Source organism: Notamacropus eugenii, chromosome 3 (assembly GCF_028372415.1).
Source record: "Notamacropus eugenii isolate mMacEug1 chromosome 3, mMacEug1.pri_v2, whole genome shotgun sequence".
Classification (NCBI taxonomy): domain Eukaryota; kingdom Metazoa; phylum Chordata; class Mammalia; order Diprotodontia; family Macropodidae; genus Notamacropus; species Notamacropus eugenii.
The window spans coordinates 98,302,272-98,320,495 of record NC_092874.1 but is presented as its reverse complement, the minus strand read 5'-3'; the positions used below and the strand labels follow the sequence as shown (position 1 = coordinate 98,320,495).

At 36.1% G+C, this 18,224-nt stretch overlaps 1 protein-coding gene and 1 long non-coding RNA gene across 12 annotated transcripts in view; one reads left to right on the top strand and one right to left on the bottom strand.

Moving 5' to 3' along the window:
• The window catches only part of EZH2 (enhancer of zeste 2 polycomb repressive complex 2 subunit), a 104,051-nt gene that overhangs the window by 8,434 nt on the left and 77,393 nt on the right, over nt 1–18,224 (bottom strand). For 7 of the 11 annotated variants that reach the window (XM_072652420.1, XM_072652425.1, XM_072652422.1 and 4 more), the window contains 6 exons: nt 16,819–16,939; nt 15,169–15,309; nt 14,389–14,491; nt 9,869–10,047; nt 2,105–2,196; nt 716–956 (listed from right to left, as the gene is read on the bottom strand). In XM_072652420.1, the coding sequence (XP_072508521.1) occupies nt 716–956; nt 2,105–2,196; nt 9,869–10,047; nt 14,389–14,491; nt 15,169–15,309; nt 16,819–16,939 (877 nt within the window). The remainder of the gene's footprint in view (nt 1–715; nt 957–2,104; nt 2,197–9,868; nt 10,048–14,388; nt 14,492–15,168; nt 15,310–16,818; nt 16,940–18,224) is intronic. The other 4 variants (XM_072652421.1, XM_072652426.1, XM_072652424.1 and 1 more) reach the window with 1 other exon arrangement.
• LOC140533084 (uncharacterized) lies at nt 134–13,404 on the top strand. Its single transcript, XR_011976788.1, has 3 exons — nt 134–222; nt 2,348–2,378; nt 13,331–13,404. It is a non-coding gene; the product is annotated as an uncharacterized lncRNA (long non-coding RNA).

Sequence of the window (18,224 nt, the reverse complement as noted above, 5' to 3'; positions counted from 1 at the left end):
GGAGAACTGAAACTTAAAGACCTTATTTGGCCACTACTTGTAATCTCTCTGATTTGTTGTTGTCAAGTCATTTTCAATCGTCTTTGACTCTTCATGACCTTATTTGGATTTTTCTTTTCAGAGATACTGAAGTGGTTTGCCATTTCCTTCTCCAGGTCATGTTCTAGATAAGGAAACTGAGGCAAACAGAGTTAAGGGACTTAACCCAGTGTCACACAGCAAGTAAGTATCTGAGGTCAGATTTGAACTCAGAAAGATGAGTCTTCCTGACTCCAGCTCCAGCACTCTATCCACTGCACTACCTAGCTGCCCTCCCATATGTCTGCTATCTCCCATCAAAACTCTTACTGGATTTGTTTCAAGGTACCTTAGTGGATTAAGTGAATTTCTTTTTCTTCTTCTCCCAGTGAAATAAGCAAAAGAATCAGAAGGGTAGAGAAAGGAAGAAGACAGAATAGAATAATCCTAGATCATCAATCTCTAAAAACACAAGAACTCTCGACTTAAATCAGCACCAAACAAGTTCAAGTCATGAACCGCTAAAGTCCCTTACAAGTTCTAAATATAGAATCCAGTACATTTTAATAAAGTTATCTGGTCTTTATGATATGAAAGACAGAACAAAGTATATTGATTTTCAACATACTGATTTCAAAGCAAAAATTTCAAGAATACTGATAAAAAAACAGTAAACTAAAGCATTTTTCTATCTTACCAGAAGAGCTGGAAGTTTCATCTTTCTTTTCTTCTTCCTCTTTATCATTATTCTCTCCACCTGTTTCAGTTCCAGCTTCCCTATCACTGTCTGTATCTTTTGATTCCAGCACATTAATGGTTGGTGTGCTTGGTCTACTGCTGTTGTTTGGAAGCCTTCCCCTTCGGCGACCTCCTGGGCGCTTTGGCGGTGTCTTGATCCGTTCGGCAGTGAGAGCCGCTGCAAACTCCTTTGCCCCTTCCTAAAAAAAAGAAACAGTCATTTTCAAGATATGTTTCTCAATTTTCAAGATATGTTTCTCAAAGTCTTTAAATTTGATAAAGGGGAAAGTAGGAAAAGATAACAGCTTGTCAAATAATTAAGGAATTAGCTTCATGGAACCAGTTTCTATTTATAATACAAACTTAGATATTTAATTATAATTCTCTATACACTTGCATATACCTGCATATGGTATGTTTTGGGGAGTGAGCTTCCAAAATTTTCAGACTATAATAGAAGCATGTTAACTGTCATTACTGCCAAGAAGAGATAAAAGATTAAAATATTTTAATTATTGTTCCTGAAATTTCTTTCAACTAAGTGAATAAACTAAAATACAATTTTAATTTAATAAAATACAAAAATTTATGTAGAGGTCATTCTTCTATATATAGATCTTCCAGAAAAGTAAGAAAAAAGGAATTTCTATAAGCCATAATTTAAATGAACTGAAAAAGTGTTCTATTTAAAGGTGAAATCTTATGATGAAGTGACAAGTATCATACCTCTGATAATAAAAATAAATGCCATAATTTAAGTTTTGTAATGTAGATTTTCCTATATTAATACATGCCTTTGGTAGATTTTAAAAATGTGTACAGATGGATTATAAAACACCTAAGTATATGTTCGCCTTGATCTACTTTCACCTATTTATTCCTTAGGCCCCAAAGCAATATGAGCCTAACCAGACGGTAAGGATAAGGTTGGTGGGCTTAACAGAATTTGAATGAGACTGAATACAGAATTTTGGAATTCTCCAGTTTTCAGATGAGTTGTTTATGAATACTGTGTTAGTTTCCTATAGAGTATACAAAAAGGTCCCTGCCCCTAAGGGGCTTACAGTCTGTGGGGAAGACCAAATTTCCACAAACAAAACAGAAAATAATACATGTGTGTGGTAGTTGTATCAAGTGTGATAGTTGTTTTAAAAAAAAAGTGCTATGGATGGTCAGAAGAGAAGGCCATCAGTGAGGACTTGAACATCCTGCCTGTTGTGTCCATGTTAAGAATGCTGTTCAAGAAGGCACGTAGTAGATCATGAGAGATTTTGACCTTGTAGACCTCCACCAGAAGTCCAATAGAAAGACTTCATTCATTCCTGAGCAATAAAACAACAAATCTTACCAAATGCTGGTAACAGTGTGGTCCACAAGGTTTGTTATCTAGTGCTGTTTCTGTGTTCTTCCGCTTATAAGTGTTGGGTGTTGCATGGAATGCTGTGAAAGAGACAAAACCATAAACTACCCAAATATATCTTTGGGAACAAAGTCAGTTATTTAACCAGTTTATCAGTGTAGCTATAGTCAGTGAGTGAAAAATAGACCTTGTTAATTTATATAATATTATTTAACAAATTTTCTCTTCTAGCTTTTGTTGAGGATCAACGCATTTAAATTTGGTAAGTTATCTCTTATTAGTCTTAACCAGAAGAGCTGATTGATAAAAGTTCTGGGATAATGAGTGAACTTTTTTCCTGGTAGTTGAAGTTGATAGATTCATTTTAAATAGAGTCCTTAATACCTTCGTAGGAACAGTGAATATTCCTTCTCTACAGCTAAAAGAAATTATCTCCTTTTTAAGAGAAGTTTCAGCTAACACTTAAAATCTAGCTTCTTTAAGAAGGTCAGCAAATAAGTCTATAACATTGGGAGGGGAGGTGCCACACTGGAGCAGAAAAGCAAGTACTTTTAAATGGAGCTTGCCAAATGCATGACAAACTGGGTCCCAAGTCAGAAAAAATAAACATGTTATGAAAATTCCATCATCTAAAAGAGGAAATTCATATAACCAAGTCTACCACTGAAGAGAGATATTGCCTACAAACATTAAATACAGTTTCTTTCAAATTCAGATTGTCCAAATAACATGGTTTATGTAAAAAGCTGCAACTTGTGGTATGTAAAATTTGCATTTATATATGTGAGGCAGCTTCTGAAGGCATTTTAAATGTGTCCAAAGGTATTTGCACTTGCTGTTGTGAAATTACAATTAACCAGTATAAATGTCATCATTAAATAATAAACAAAATTTTAAAAATTATAACATTTAGATTGAGAGAAAATCTGCATGTTTATTTATGAAAACTATGACTTAGGATAAATGGAAATCTTCATTCATCCATGTAAAAAGCTCATAAAGAAAGAGGACAGGTAGGAAAAGCAACAAGAAAAAATGAAGACAATGTTTCTTAACTACAACTAATTAGTTTACTTTCAAGTTGGTGAACTACCCTTTCCCAGAATGAAAAACCAATAGCACATGACTAATTTGGGATTTAATTACACTGTGACAAGGAGGGAGTCTTTTATATATGCTCAGCATCTAGAAAGTTAAGCTCACATCACTTAGGAAGGGATTATACCTGTAACTGGAACCAATCTGACACCTGGAGTCTTCAATTACCACAGTAATTCTAAAGAACCAATGCTTGGAAAATGGGTATGACTATTTTCTATTAGCTATAATAATGTGTTCAGAACTACATATATGCTTCCAAAGATCCAAATAATTTAAAAATTTATTCTTAGGAAACCTGTTACTGTCCTAATAAGTAGCAACAACCAAAATAATTGAGTTAGCTCTGACATTTCCAGTACCCTTATCTATATATAACCATATCCTTATCTATATATAACCCACTATCATACCGTACACTGAGAGGCAATGTAGCACATGGGACCTATCAGAGTCAAGTACACCTGGAGTTCAGTCTAACCTTTGACAAACTATGTGACCTTGGGCAAGTCATTTAATCTCTGCAACGCCCCAACAACTCTCTAAGATGACATCTTGGAGAGCAGGCACCAATCTACAACTGATATAGTTACAGATGAACAGACTTGGGGAGGGCGGGAGCAGGGCGGGGGGGGGGGGTTGTTGGTAAATAGCTAGGTAGAGGATGAACAGCTTGTTAGCAACAGATCTAGGAACCAAACCATAATCTTTGACTACTCTTCCTATTGTAAAAATATACATGTAATTCATTTCTTCAGTCACTAATACCAACATACACTACTTAAGACTTAGATGAAAGTTATATCAACATAAAAAGAGAGCTGCTAGGTGGTACGGTAAATCAAGCACCAGGCCTGCAGCCAGAAAGAACTGAGTTCAAATCCATCTCGGAAAGCCATTTAACCTCATTTGCTTCAATTTCTCCACCTGTAAAAATGAGATGGAGAAAGAAATGGCAAACCACTCCAGTATCTTTGCCAGGAAAACTTCAGATGTGGTCACAAAAAATTAGACACAACAGAAGCAACTGAATAATAACAAGAAGATAAAAGTTATTTTCATCTGCTTAGTGTACTAAATGGTTGATCAAATGTCAAATTATCACACAATTACTTTAGGCTAAACATGATAATTTGCTTGCCTGTATCAGAGAACCATAAAAGCATCTGACAAATATTTTAGCATTCATGGTTGCGGATCTCAGAAAGTTGATGCCTAGCTCCAGTTACGGATGACACCAAAATCAAACATGTGCCTTGTGTTAAACATGTTCAGCCTCAACATACTTAATGGTCATTCCAACATGGATGTTCAAATGTTTCACCAAAAAAATACAAACAGGGTCAAATGAATCTAACCAGTTCTATATCCACTTACTTACTTAGTAAGAAACTGAGACAAAAAAAAAAATCACATATATGCATCACATACATACATATTCTTTCTTCCACCAAGACAGGTCCTACTTAAAACATATATATAGACAATTGTTTAGATTTCCCAGGCTGCACTTCCCTGTATTCTTATTTATGGTCAGGAATATTTGGTTCCTTCAGTCATCTTTTTACATCCCACCCTTCACAGCCCACTACTTTGTCTCTCCTTCCAACGGTTTCTTAACAAAAATACACCAAACATTGATTTTATTGACATTTTGAGGATGAAAAATTTATGAAGAAATTACTGATTCTTATAAACGCAGTATATAAATTATGATTTCAACATTATTATTTCTTGGGAAAATTCAATGCATATTGAAAATTGCACATACAAGGTAGATTCCCTATACGTCAGACTGAAAAGGGTTTCAGTTCCTATTATTTCAAAGATCCAGTGGCTCACTAAACATACTGTCTAGCCTAACTGCTACCACTGAAACTTGTAATAAACTAGAACATCTTTCCAAGCTGTTTTTTTTCCCCATTTTATCCTTAAAAGCAGCAGGACATATTTGAATTCCAAAAGACAACAGAATTTTAATCACAACCTTTCAAAAAGATGAGGCACCAATCACTGAGATGTTTTGTTCCTAGCACGTTAGTTGTGTATGCTGGACCTGGCTATTAGTGATTTACATTCCCTAATTTCACCACAATTACTAATTGAAATATTAACTACATGTTAAACTCTCCCCCACATCTCTTGAATGTGTTTTACATGTTTCTCATAGAAGATTAAAAATTTTAAAAAAATTGACAGTAAGATGACGGATAGCCAAAGTACAGAGAAAAATAAAAATGGATACATTTGACCACATATGATGGAAACAAACAATCCTCCCACCCCTACCCTAAGCTGTGCATGCATACAACATCTAAATAAGCCACTAAACAAAGATGATGACTGTCAGTCAAGTTTCCAATGGCTCAGCACTGTTCCTGACCTTTCTTTTAAACACTGTAGTGGATATCCACAGCAGCTATGAGAGCCATCATTCTCAAGTGCTTTTTATGAGCAGCTGACCAGTACCACAAATGGTATCACAACAGAATTCTACACAGCTTCTTTTCACCAACTTAAATAGTGTCACAGTTAATGAATGTGAAAGGCTATCAAAATTCTTTTCAGTTATTGAACTGAAAAAGTTCAATGAAAAAGTTAAACTCTACTGCTATAATATACAATCCTTTATTATTTAATGGATTTGTTTACAAAAATTAAATGTTTGGGATACATTGTAATAAAAGCAAATTGGAGGGGCAGTGGGGTGGCGCAGCGGATAAGAGCACCAGCCCGAGTCAGGATGACCAGAATTCAAATCCAGCCTCTTACACTTAATAGCTATGTGACCCTGGGCAAGTCCATTTAGTCCTGAAAGTGTTTGGATGTGTTATTTTGTGGTTCCCCGAAAGATGTACTGGCTACATCACCCTCTGGGCAAGTCACAACTTCCCAGCCTTAGTTCTCTTCTCTATAAAATGGTGGTAGTAACAGCACCTACACCTCAGAGTTTTTGTTAGCATTAAATGAGATACGAGATGCAAAAGTGCCTTATAACCCTCAAAGCAATCATCTTAGTTATTCTTGGTGCTGTTACTAAGAATTAGGACTTCTATTTGCAGAGTCTGAGCCTCTTGGGCTTCAATTTTCTCACTAGTAAAATAAGGGGTTGCATTAGTCTCTCCCAATTCTAGAATTATGTACCTATTATCTTACTTTCTCTACTAGGATTATTATATTTGAATACAAGATATAGTGTCATAATAAAAAGTAACTTTTTAAATATGTTGATTACATTTGAAATGTTTTCTAAAAGAAGGATACCTCATGGCTAAGTGTTTGAGGACTGTTATGAAGGCTATGAAAAAAATGAGAAAATGCAGAAAATGCTCAGATCGGAGATCTCAAATATAGCTGGTTGGTAGACTGTCTAAAGCAGGGTCAGTTATTTTATTACAGAATCATTAGTTTACCTTAGACGCCAATCTCCCCACAAAGAGTTCATATAATATGACCAGAATGCTATCATTTTATAGCACTAATTACACCAGGCGTTAAGTCTAGAAAGTCCTCCAGCTAAATAAAAGCAAGTTGAATGGGAAAAAAAGTTTAAATTTAAAGGGTAAGGGTGAGTGGCAAAGGACAAATGAAAACTAGGAACAGGTACATCTGATACAAACAACTGATTGTGAAAAAAGAAAGGAAAAAAACCAACTACAAACAGCCGTAAGAAATCAAAAAGCACAGCAATCTAGAGTCACTTAGTGTAAGGTCAAACTAGTTTTTATACGACTCTATAACTCCTAACATCCTCTTAAAAAGTACAATAAATGATGTCTACCATGATAACATCAAAAGAAAAGATCTGTAACATTCAGGAATATTCTATTTAAGTAATTCAGTTAACTGTATCTTGGCAAGATATACACAAAATAGTTATCAATTTGGTTGAAGTAAATGTCATTTAAATTGAAACTTCACTATGAATTACAAATATACGTTATTTAATCTCAGTTACGCCCTCACTGGTACACAGCAATTTTTTTAATCACCCTTAAGTTTCTAAGACATTTTCCCCAGTTGCTATTCCAAACCTCCCTCTCTCCTTTATAGCAGTCTGCCTACTTAATGAGAAAATGGAGGCCATTCATTTCAAACTCCCTTTCCCCCTCCACTTCACATATCACAAAACCCCTTCTTTTCATCATCCTCCCATTCTCTCCTCGAATCTCTGATAAAGAGGTGGGCAGCCCACCCCCTCCACTTGTGTTCATGATTGCCTCCAAAGATATTTTCCTCTTTTCTCATGCTTCATTAGCTCTTTTCCTGCCACCTAAAAGAGTACTTGGGTCTTCTCCATCCTTAAGAAACCTTGACTCTGAAACATATCTAGTCTAAGAACACTCAGGAGACAAGACATTTGTGCCAGAAAACAAGTCTTTCTCAAAATATTCCTGTTATTACATACAGCCTTGCTCTGTGGAAACACATCTAGTCTCAAAACACTGAGAAGACAAAGATGTTTGTAGCATGATCCATAGTATCTGATAATATTTCAGTTGCTTCAAGCTTGGTCTCTGTAAAAGCTAATCTTGTTTAAGAAAACTCAGACCTCTCATCTTGGTCATGTTCCATGAGAAATAAGGAAAGGGGGAAATCTCACTTTCACAGCCAAATGCTTAGAAAAGTTCATATATACTCACTGTCTACATTTTTCTCACAACTCTTCTCAATCCCTTGCAATATGTCTTCTCACCACACTATCTGATGCAAATTGTTCTCTCCAAGGTTAACAATATCTCTTACCTACTAAATCCAATGGTCTTTTCTTAGCTCTTATTTTGTATAATCTCTTCTGCTTATGATAACTGACAGCTACCATCTTCTCCTGGATACTCTCTCCTCCCTTGGACTCTGTAAACAGTTTTCTCTTGGTTACTCTCACATTGGTCTGACCATTTTTTTTTAGTCTTCACAGCTGCTTCCTGTTTCCATTCACTGAATGTGGGCATCCTCCAAGGTTCACTCAGTCCTAAGTCCTTTTCTCTCCTTCTCAATGCAGGTGATTCCCATATCTATTGAGCCAGCCCTAAGCTAGCTACTAAACCTCAATCCTTCATTACCAACTGACTGCTGTACATCTTCACCTAGATTTCCATATGCATCTCAAATGTAAAATGTCCAAAAGAGAACTCATTATATTTTCCACAAAATCCATCCCAACTCCAAATTTATTTTGGTTGAGGAAACCACCATTTTTCCAAACCTTGGAACAGTTTTGCCTCTACCATATATCATCAAGTTGCAAGTATGATTAGTTCTACCTCTCCAATGGATTCTTCCTTCCCTACTCTCACAAAATCTACTATCCTAACTAATCCAGGCGTTCATCTCCCCTTAGACAACTACAGTAGCCATTTAAATAAGTCTTCCTGCTTCTAGTTTCTCTCTTCTGCAATGTATCCTTCATACAACTACCAAACTGGTATTTCTAAAATATAGCTTCTGACCATATCCCTTTTTCACAAATTCAGTGGTTCCCTGTTCCTCTAGAATAAAACACAAAACCCTCATCTTTGCACACAGCCCTTCAGTTTGCTCCTATCTCCTTTGTAGTTTTTAGTCACACTGCTACCCTGCTTGCTCTTCCATTATTCTGGTTTGCTAGAGGATTCCCAGAAATGGTCACTTAATAAAAAAATCACTTATATCCAAATCTTTCTTTCCACTCATGGAGCTATCACCATAAGTCAGGCTGTCATCACCTCTTCCCTAGATTACTCAAAGAGTCTCCTCATTGGTCCTTCTATCTCCCACCCCCATGCTTTTGCACATATGGCTATCCACATTTGATATGCATGCCATCCTCCCTTAGTTCCCCTTCCTAAAATCCTTAGCTTCTTTCAAAGTAAAGCTCAGTGGCCAGTTACTACATGAGGCCTTTCCTGATCTTCATTTTAGTGCTTTCTTCCTCTTAAAATAGATGTGTACTAAGTTATACATACTTGCTAATATTTTTGTGCATCTCAATAGAAACTAAAATCCTTAAGGACAAGGACTATTTCATGGCTGTCTTTGTAACCCCAGTGCATCACACAAAGGAAGCACTTAATAAAAGTTTGTTGAATTTAATTATCCCAGTATTGCCAAATAAATAAGGCATTACTATTTGTGTACATGTACATTTTACTAAGAAGATCTAGCATTTTTCAAGATAACAATGTTAATAAAAACTGGTTGAAAAAAGGACAGAATATATCCAAATTCCTGTTTCACAATGCATTTTACAGAAATCAGAAGTGGTATGAACAAAGACTATCAGACTGGGTCACAGAAATAATAACATACCACTTTACATTTATATTATAGCTTAACAGTTTATAAAGACTTCTTATATCCATGCATACAAATAATTGTAAAATGGCATTTTTTTAAATGAGCGTCTACCTGTATTCCAAGTTAGTGGAAAATGTAAATACAAAAACATTAACATGGTATAAAAGCACTACTACAATTTCCAGTAGGCTAATAAAAAACTAGACCACATCAAATTAAGAATACATTTAAGATGATAAATATAAGAATAAATGATAAATTATGATTGACTGTGAAAATTGACAGCATTTTTCCTAAATGAGTTTTATATTTCATTTTTTTCCAATCTACATTAAATGTAAATTTCCATAACCAAAAATAAAGTAAACCAAAACGTACAATAATTGAACTTACGATGTAAGAAACAGTCATATTTAAAACAGCGCCTACAGAAGAGTGTATGAAATGAGTGCAGGCTTTGCTCCCTCTGAACAGACTTGGCATTTGGTCCATCTATGTTTGGCGTACATTCAGGAGGAAGGGCTCCTGGAAGCTGCTGCTCTGTTAGTTCTTTATACCTTAAAAAAAAAAAAATTAGTAATAAGAACAAAGAATATCTTCGAAAGCTAAATTCTTAAAAGCATTTGAGTAGACAAAATGATCCTGCAACTGCCCTTTCAGTACTTATCCACACATACACACACAACAAAAAATACAAATGAACTGATGCAGAGTGAAATAAACAGAACCAGGGAAACAACACATTCAAGTATAATAATGTAAACAGGAAGAGAAAATTAACCTGAATGCTGAGTAATTATAATGATCAAGACTGGCCCAAAGCACACACAGTAACTGTACCTAAAATGACCTGTTTTCTTTTTAAGCTCTTTCTTACATGAGATGGATCACTGGGTATGGGAATAACAAGGGGATATATCTGAAAATTAATGTAATATAAAAATAATAGGTATCCATTTTTTAAAGTGAAATAAAAATATCACTTATATCCAAATCTTTCTCTCCACTCACAGAGCTACCACCATAAGTCAGGCTGTCATTACCTCTTTCCTAGTCTCTACCCACTTCAGTCTATTTACCAAAATGCTACAAAATTATTTTCCCTAAGTGTAGATCTGATCACGTCACTCCCCTATTCAAATTTGTGATTTTCAAAGGCCTAGAGTAGGCTCTAGAAACAGATATAAAGTTCTGTTTATTTTGTAAAGCACTTCATAACCTTGCTGTACAGTCTCAGTGAATATAATTCACCCATCCACATCATAGAAACTAACAAAAATGGCCTTCTCTCTTCCTTGCACACCACACTGCATCTCCCAGTTCAGTGCCTTTGTACTCACCTCTCGCGGCGCGCGCGCGTGCGCGCACACACACACACACACACACACACACACACACGGTATTAAAGTGTTCCTAATTTTTTTCAACAACAAAAAAATTTTAAAAGGGCTTATATTTTTTACTTTGATACCTGAAACATTTATGCAGTAAGGCAGCTTCTCTGAAGATGTACAATGCATCTGGTAACTGCTATGTTAGGCAATTTATCCAAAGCTCATCCTGCACAGTCATGGAACCTGTGGGGCAGACTATGGTGCCTTGCCATTCCAACTATTATCAGGGACCTTCATGCAAAGCCAGCCAAGTTTTTCCAATTCTCTTAGGGAACCAGAGACGAAAGCAAGGTGGGAGGCAGCATGGTACAGCCAAAAAAAAACAAAAAACCACAATTTGGAAGTCAGAGGACCTGATTAAAATCCTACCTCTGACACTTCCTATGCAAGCTACGGCAAATGATCTAACCTCCCTGAGCCTCCTTCTCTGTAAAATGAAAATCTAAAATCCCTTATCAGTTCTAAGTCTACGAACCACTGATCCTTTGGTCAGAAGGGACAGGGCCTTCATTATGATAATAAAGAAGAATCTTTTGAAATTTGCTAATAATACAAGGGGCAATTATTTTATCCCCTATCCAAAATAAGTTTCTCCAAAGATGAAAAGGTGGTCATTGTCAACCATTATATCACATGATTATGTAGCTATACCACTATAAAGAACTGTGTTTCTATGAAAAATAACATGTATGTTACTCCCAGGTCAAGCTGAGATTCTTTGGGTGAGACCAAGTTTAAGAAATAGTATGTTATAAGAGTGTATGAAGCAGCCTAGGTGACTTTACATCCATCTTCTGCTCCCAAAGAGTGAGACATACTTTGGGGAGAAGAGGTCAGAACTGTACAGCAGAAAAAAACACAGTCTTCTCTCTTGGAAAGAGGCTGGCCAATATGGTTCACACTCAGACTAACATGCTGCCTGATGTCATCTGGTTTCACTGGATGGCTTGTAAAAATTTCCTAACATTTAGGATTCATTCACTCAACAAAAACTTATTGAGCACTATTTACATTCGTGGATATGTAGTAAGCATTACAAGAGATAAAAGAAGTCATAATATCTCTTCCCACATGGATCACAGTCTAATTAGCAAATATTTCAAACTTGAAATTATAAGAAAAGGTAAAAAGAGAGGTACTGTTCCCTATGGTTATTTAGAGAAGGGAGTTTGTGTTAACTAGAAAGAAAAGGAAAGGCTTTATAAGGAACTGAGATTTTAGCTGGGTTTAAGATTTTGATATGTAAATATAGTAGGCAGGCTACTCCAGGTGAAAGAAAAATAAAAACAAGCCAAAAGGGAAAAGGGAAAAAGCAAGTGCTAGGGACAGCAAATGATGCCAGCTATAGAGTACAGGAAGGACCAGGCAGTAAGGTTGGAAAGGTACATTAAGGCCAAATTAGAGAAATCTTTACATGTCAAGTGAAGGAATTTGGACTTAATTCTGTAAAAGTACAAAATCACTAAAGGATTTTGAATAAAGAAGCAATACATAAGTATTAAGATTAGTACCAGTACACAAAAGGAATTTGGGGTGAAGAGAACAATAGAATGAAAATCAGGTAAGAGACTGTTCCAATCACTCAGAAGGATAGTGAGGACCTGATCTAGGGCAGGTACAGTGGGGATGGAGAAAAGGGGACTAATGTGGGATATATGGGAAAGGTAAAAAGCAAAACTGATTAGATGCAAGCATAAAGTGAATCTGGGCAAAAAAGAGAGAGGACTAAGATAATCTTACAAAACTTTGGACCTGAATAACTGGTAGGACAGGCATGCCACTTACATGAAATGGAAAGCCAAGAGGAAGAACACATCTTGGGAAGAAAATACAGCCTTGTATGAGGTGTTCCTAGAATTCTGAAGACACCCAACTAAATAGTCCTGAGGTTTGAGAGAATAGCAAAGACCCTAAGAAGTGAGTGGAAATGGGTTTTTTTTGTTTTATGGGTTCATTTGAGATATCTAATTCTGACCCAAATAAGAGGAATGAGCCACTACTAAAAATAGCCTGTAAGATTATTGATGTAATGGTATATGGTATATAATACAGCCTTCTGGTACCAGATTTTGTATGTGAGAAAATGTAAAGTTCAAGATGCAAGAAAGCTTAGTACATCTAAATGCAGAAACCTATATGCTGAGAAGACTGGTAGCCCTATTGTCTTATGGGGCCCATTGTTCTGTAGGTAGGCTCCTTGCAATGTCCTTGATTCCCATTAAATAGCATTAGAATCAATTATATCTTTCTCTGCTCTAATTTCCTTTTAATAGACAAATTTGCTGTATTAGTCAAAGGGACTAACACAAAGGGGACAAAAAGTCCCCCCCCCCATTTTTTTTAACCAGTTTTGGGGAGAGGAAAAGGATAGTTTATATCACAGATTGTTACCTAAATCCCTGCAACAGCCAACAGCTCACCATTTTATCTATATACATCTCACAAGTCTATTCCAGGATATAGAAGACAAGAAACAAACTAACTGACCAAAAGGCTGAAATACATCAAAAGTCTAAGAGGTAAGAGGGAGAAGGCTCACTTTAACAGAGATAAGAAATGTACATAAGAGAAAAAAAGGAGGACTTTGGTCTAAAGAATAGCCACTCTGAAAGAGCCACTGGAGAACAGATTTTGAGAAGTAGAATTAGCCTCCAGAAATAAATGCAGCAAAGACCTGTAAATATGAGAACTCCTTTGAGATCCTAAAAATCTATAACTTGTCTTCTAGACTTGTCTGAGGCTAGGAGAGATCAAGTGCCTTGTCCAGGGTTGGACAGCTCTTAAGCATCAGAGGCAACATTTAAATTCAGATCTTCCAGACTCCAGAGTAGCACATTCTAACCACTGCACCCCAAAAGCCATAAACCAAGGCTACTGGAAAGGAAGAGCTGCAAAGTCCTACAGCCCCCAAGACAGGGGACTTTTAGGTCCCCTTCCTCACTTGCTAGTCCAGTAAATATAAAGCTGGACTGAGAGGTGGAAGAGAAACTTCTCCCACTCTGTTACCCCACTAGACTTACCTAATTTCAACTTTGTCAAGGCTGACCATCTTAAGATAAAGTTAAGGAAAACTAGATAGGCTCAATTTGGACAGCCTAATAAACCACATCCTAATAAAAAGGGTAGGACATATAACCCACTCAGAAAAGAGATGATTCCTGGAGCAGTAATAAAAGTCTTTTTCAAATTCCCAAGTAAGTCTATTAAACCTATTACTTATCCTAAAAAACAACCAGGATAAAATCTTGTCCATACATACATATATGCCCACACAAGTGTGCACACATATTCACACACACACATGCTCACACATATATCTGTTTTCTAAAACAAAAGGTAATGCAGCAGAACTTCTGGTCAGCTATATCAGTTTCATTTTCAGGACGGGGAAAGAAACATCTGTTAAGCACCTACTATGTACTTTTTGCAAATATTATCTTATTTGATAAGAGTGACAAGTTATATTTTAGGCAGGGAGGCAACACCTCTGAAGAAAAATCTTACTTCTCCTTTAGTTCTTCTGCTGTTCCCTTATCAGGAAACATTGAGGAAATGGCTTCAAAAATCTTGTCAGAAGGAAATTTCCGAGGTGGGTGGCTTTCTTTATCTAAACAAAAATGAAAGAGGAATAAAAAAGTTTTGTGTACTACTGAATTTTCTTCCCACAGAGGGTATATTTTCCAAATCAAAACTCAGACAAAAATCAGTCATCAGGAGAGAAATTATTTTAAATTCTAAAGTAATTTTTCCATTATAAACTTGAAATGAATGTAATACAATAATGAATACTAAAGTCACAAGAAATTGCACTTCAAGATTATTTGTCTACCAGGTGTACTAGAAGAAGCATGGATTCTAAATTCCAGAATCTGGGCTCTAGTACCAGCTCTGCCACTAACTAACTTTGTAATCATGGGCAAGGTACGTCATCTACCTAATGCTCAGATTCCCTAAAACGGTAAAACAAAGGAGTGGAAACTAGATGACACCTGAGCTCCAAAATTCTGTAGTTCTATGATTCTCTGACAGCATCTTCTTCAAGCTTTTCTACACTAACATAATCGTAGATTACCCTTGGTCATCTAACAAAGAACAACTATGAGTCAGTGAGATCAAAGAGGCAGATTGTTAAGTGGTTTTTTGGGTTAGCATGGGGAGATCTCAAAAATGTTTGTGCAGTTCTAAGAAAATTAAGGTATAAATGAGTATAACCACATCTTACTGTATTATTCTGAAAGTATACAGTAATAAATACTGCTTTAAGAATGTAATAAACAAACATACCATCTCTGTTATCCTCTAAATCTTTTTGTTTTTCATCTCTCTCATCAGGATAATCCCCATCATCATCATCTTCATCATCACTGTATTGACCAAGAGCATTCACCAACTCCACAAAAATCTCATCATTTATAAACCCACATTCTGAAATTAATCACATTGAAATGTCAGAAAAGAATGGTAACCTGCCTTATTTATTTTGAAATAAAACAGTGTTATCACATAGAACTAAAATAAAAATTAGAAAGAAATAATTTGTAATTATTTTCAAAGCTAGCCCTAGGTAAAATTCTGAAGCTTTTTCCCACTACCCTAAGTTAGACATGACACTCATGCACACTACCTGGGGTCAATCACATATCATAATATGTTCTAGAGGTCGATCTTCTCTTTGCCTCCTGCCATCAAAAAGGGTTCTCAGGAGAACCTGCACTCAACTAATATCTTAATGGTGGCAATAACATGAATATTACCTTCCTCCCAAGTTAAAGTTACATTTTTAACAAGGATCTTCTGGAGACACAATAACGTAATAACATCTACTTCTTCCTAAAACAATTCATTCTCCCTCCTCCTACTATTTTTATTTTAAAATCAGGTTACAAAGTAGCCTTGTTTTATGCCACAGAAAATGTAAGAGACATAGGAGCCCATAAAATTTTCAAAAAACTCATAGAAGATTCACAATAGCCTATTATGTATTTTTCCAATTAATTAAAATGTTTCTAAAGAAGAAAGTACTCTCATAAAAATTAGCTGGCCCACTTTGCTCATTGGTGAATTCCTCCTGGACCCCCCATTGGATGGAAGGGCTCAGGCCAGCTATCTTCATTCGGTGCCAGGCTCTGCTCCACACTTCTGGGACTTCCAAACTCCAGTCCCAGATGCCTTCTTCATCACCCCCTGCCCCACCTCTCTCTCCCACCTTTTCAGTTCCCTTTTGTTTACAAGCTCCTTGAGGGCAACAATTGTCTTTATTTTTATTTGTATTCCCATTCTTAGCATAGTGCCAGGTATATAGTAAGTGTTTAATAAATGTTGGTTTCCTTTCTTCCAAATATTCGCAAATCCATGTAGATTTTAAGCAATGCAGCATGCAGTATAAGAAGATAACACAGAGCAGTGGATACTTCCCAGTCTTCAACCAGTGACATGTGGGCAAACACTGACTCAGTCAACATGTAGACTGTTGCCCCATAGATAAGTACCATTTCTTATCTAAACTTTTGACCCTACCTTGTACCTACGTGAATGTTCTACATTCAGTAAGAAGAAACATGCTGACTTGCAAGGACCACCACAGGATCAATTTACTAAATGATTTTATTATTAAAGTTCTACAAATATTTCAGAATTTATATCTAACTCATGTTTCTTGACACTGTATGTTTAATTAAGGGGGCTCCAGAAAAATTTAGTATATAATCTCTATAATACTCCTGGGTCCTTCAAGTTGAAAACAAAACTCCAAGTTTACAAATGAGGAAAATCAGACATAGCAAAGTGATGTGGCCTCAGAGTAATTTTCTAGCCAGGAGCAAAGAATGAATTATAACTTCTTCAGAACCTGTTCCCCACAACTGCTCTATGCTGAATGTATGAACTACTCTACTCCTTCTCAAAAGATTAAATAAATCAGTGTACAAAGCTCACCTCTATCTCCATGTACTTTTCCATCATAATTTTTTATTAATTCTTCAATGAAAGTTCCATCCTGATCAAGAACCTCATCTCCCATATAAGGAATGTTATGTAAAACTGTCTCATCTTCCACCTAAAAGTAATTAAGACATTTAAAAAACCAGTTTATCCCAAAGTAGCAAAACAAAATCATTAGGTGCTCTTTCTTATAGAACATTATGTGGACACAGTTCTGGGGTTATCCAAGTGTTATAACCCAAATCTAAAGTGGCAAAGCAAAAGATCTTCATGTCATAAAGACAAAATTCTAAAAAACCGTTTCACTAGTCAACCAAGAATTACTGAGTGGCCATTTTGGAAATAGCACAGTCGTAGGCTCCCTGGGAAGCTGTAAAAGGAAAGCAAACAATATATACAGATATACATATATATATATATATATACACACATATATATAAAGGCAGAAAAGATCACAACCAACTAAAGTATCTCTTAAAAATCTCCATATTTTTAACTAAAGACCTACTTTTTCCAAGTTTACATGACACAAAATACTAGTGCAACAAAAAAACGGACAGTCCTTTAAAGTTTATGGCACCAGGATATCACCTATATATAAAACTATAGACTACTTACTTCAAAGTGAAGGAATAAACACTTTAGTATTAGGATAAGATGTGTATCAACTGAGTGAAGTTATTCAAGGAAGGCTGAATGAGGAATGTGACTTTGTAGCCAAGTTGGGAAGAAGGAGAGGGCCAAGGCTTAGCACAGGGATCAGGAGAAGGAGGGCACTTTGGGAAGAAAAAAAACACAATAAGAAGCAACTCATATGCAAAGGACAGAAAGCAATTTTTTGTGGATAGAGGAAAGCTTTCATCTGGGAAAAGCAAGAAATAAAGGTAATCTGATGAAGAGAACAACTGATGGAGGTCCTAGTCACACATGTCTGAGAAATCTGGCTTGATGGAGAGAGAAAATGGTAAATCACATCAGGTTTCTGAGTGACAGCTTAAAAGCACACTTTCAGACAAGAGCTGTGACTACTGTCATCCACTGTACAGTACAGACAAGCTGGAGACCAGACTGACTAGGCAGCTATAGTACTCATATAAACATGACAGAGATAACTGGGATCTATAGCTAGGGTGCAAAAAGTTAAAAGAGGCAGATTTTAAGAGTTGTAAAATATAACCTGGTAAATAACTGAATAATAGAAGGCTAAACAAAAGAGAACTGACCAAACACGAAGGTTGTAAGTTTGAAAGTTTACAAGAATGATGTAATGATGCCTTTCACAGAGCTTAAATTAGAAGAGTCCAAGAGGCAAAAAGTATAAGGTTAGTTTTTGATGCTGACACATAAAGATTCAAGCTTTTGCTATATTCCCCCCTACAATGGCTTTCAAATTGGTATCA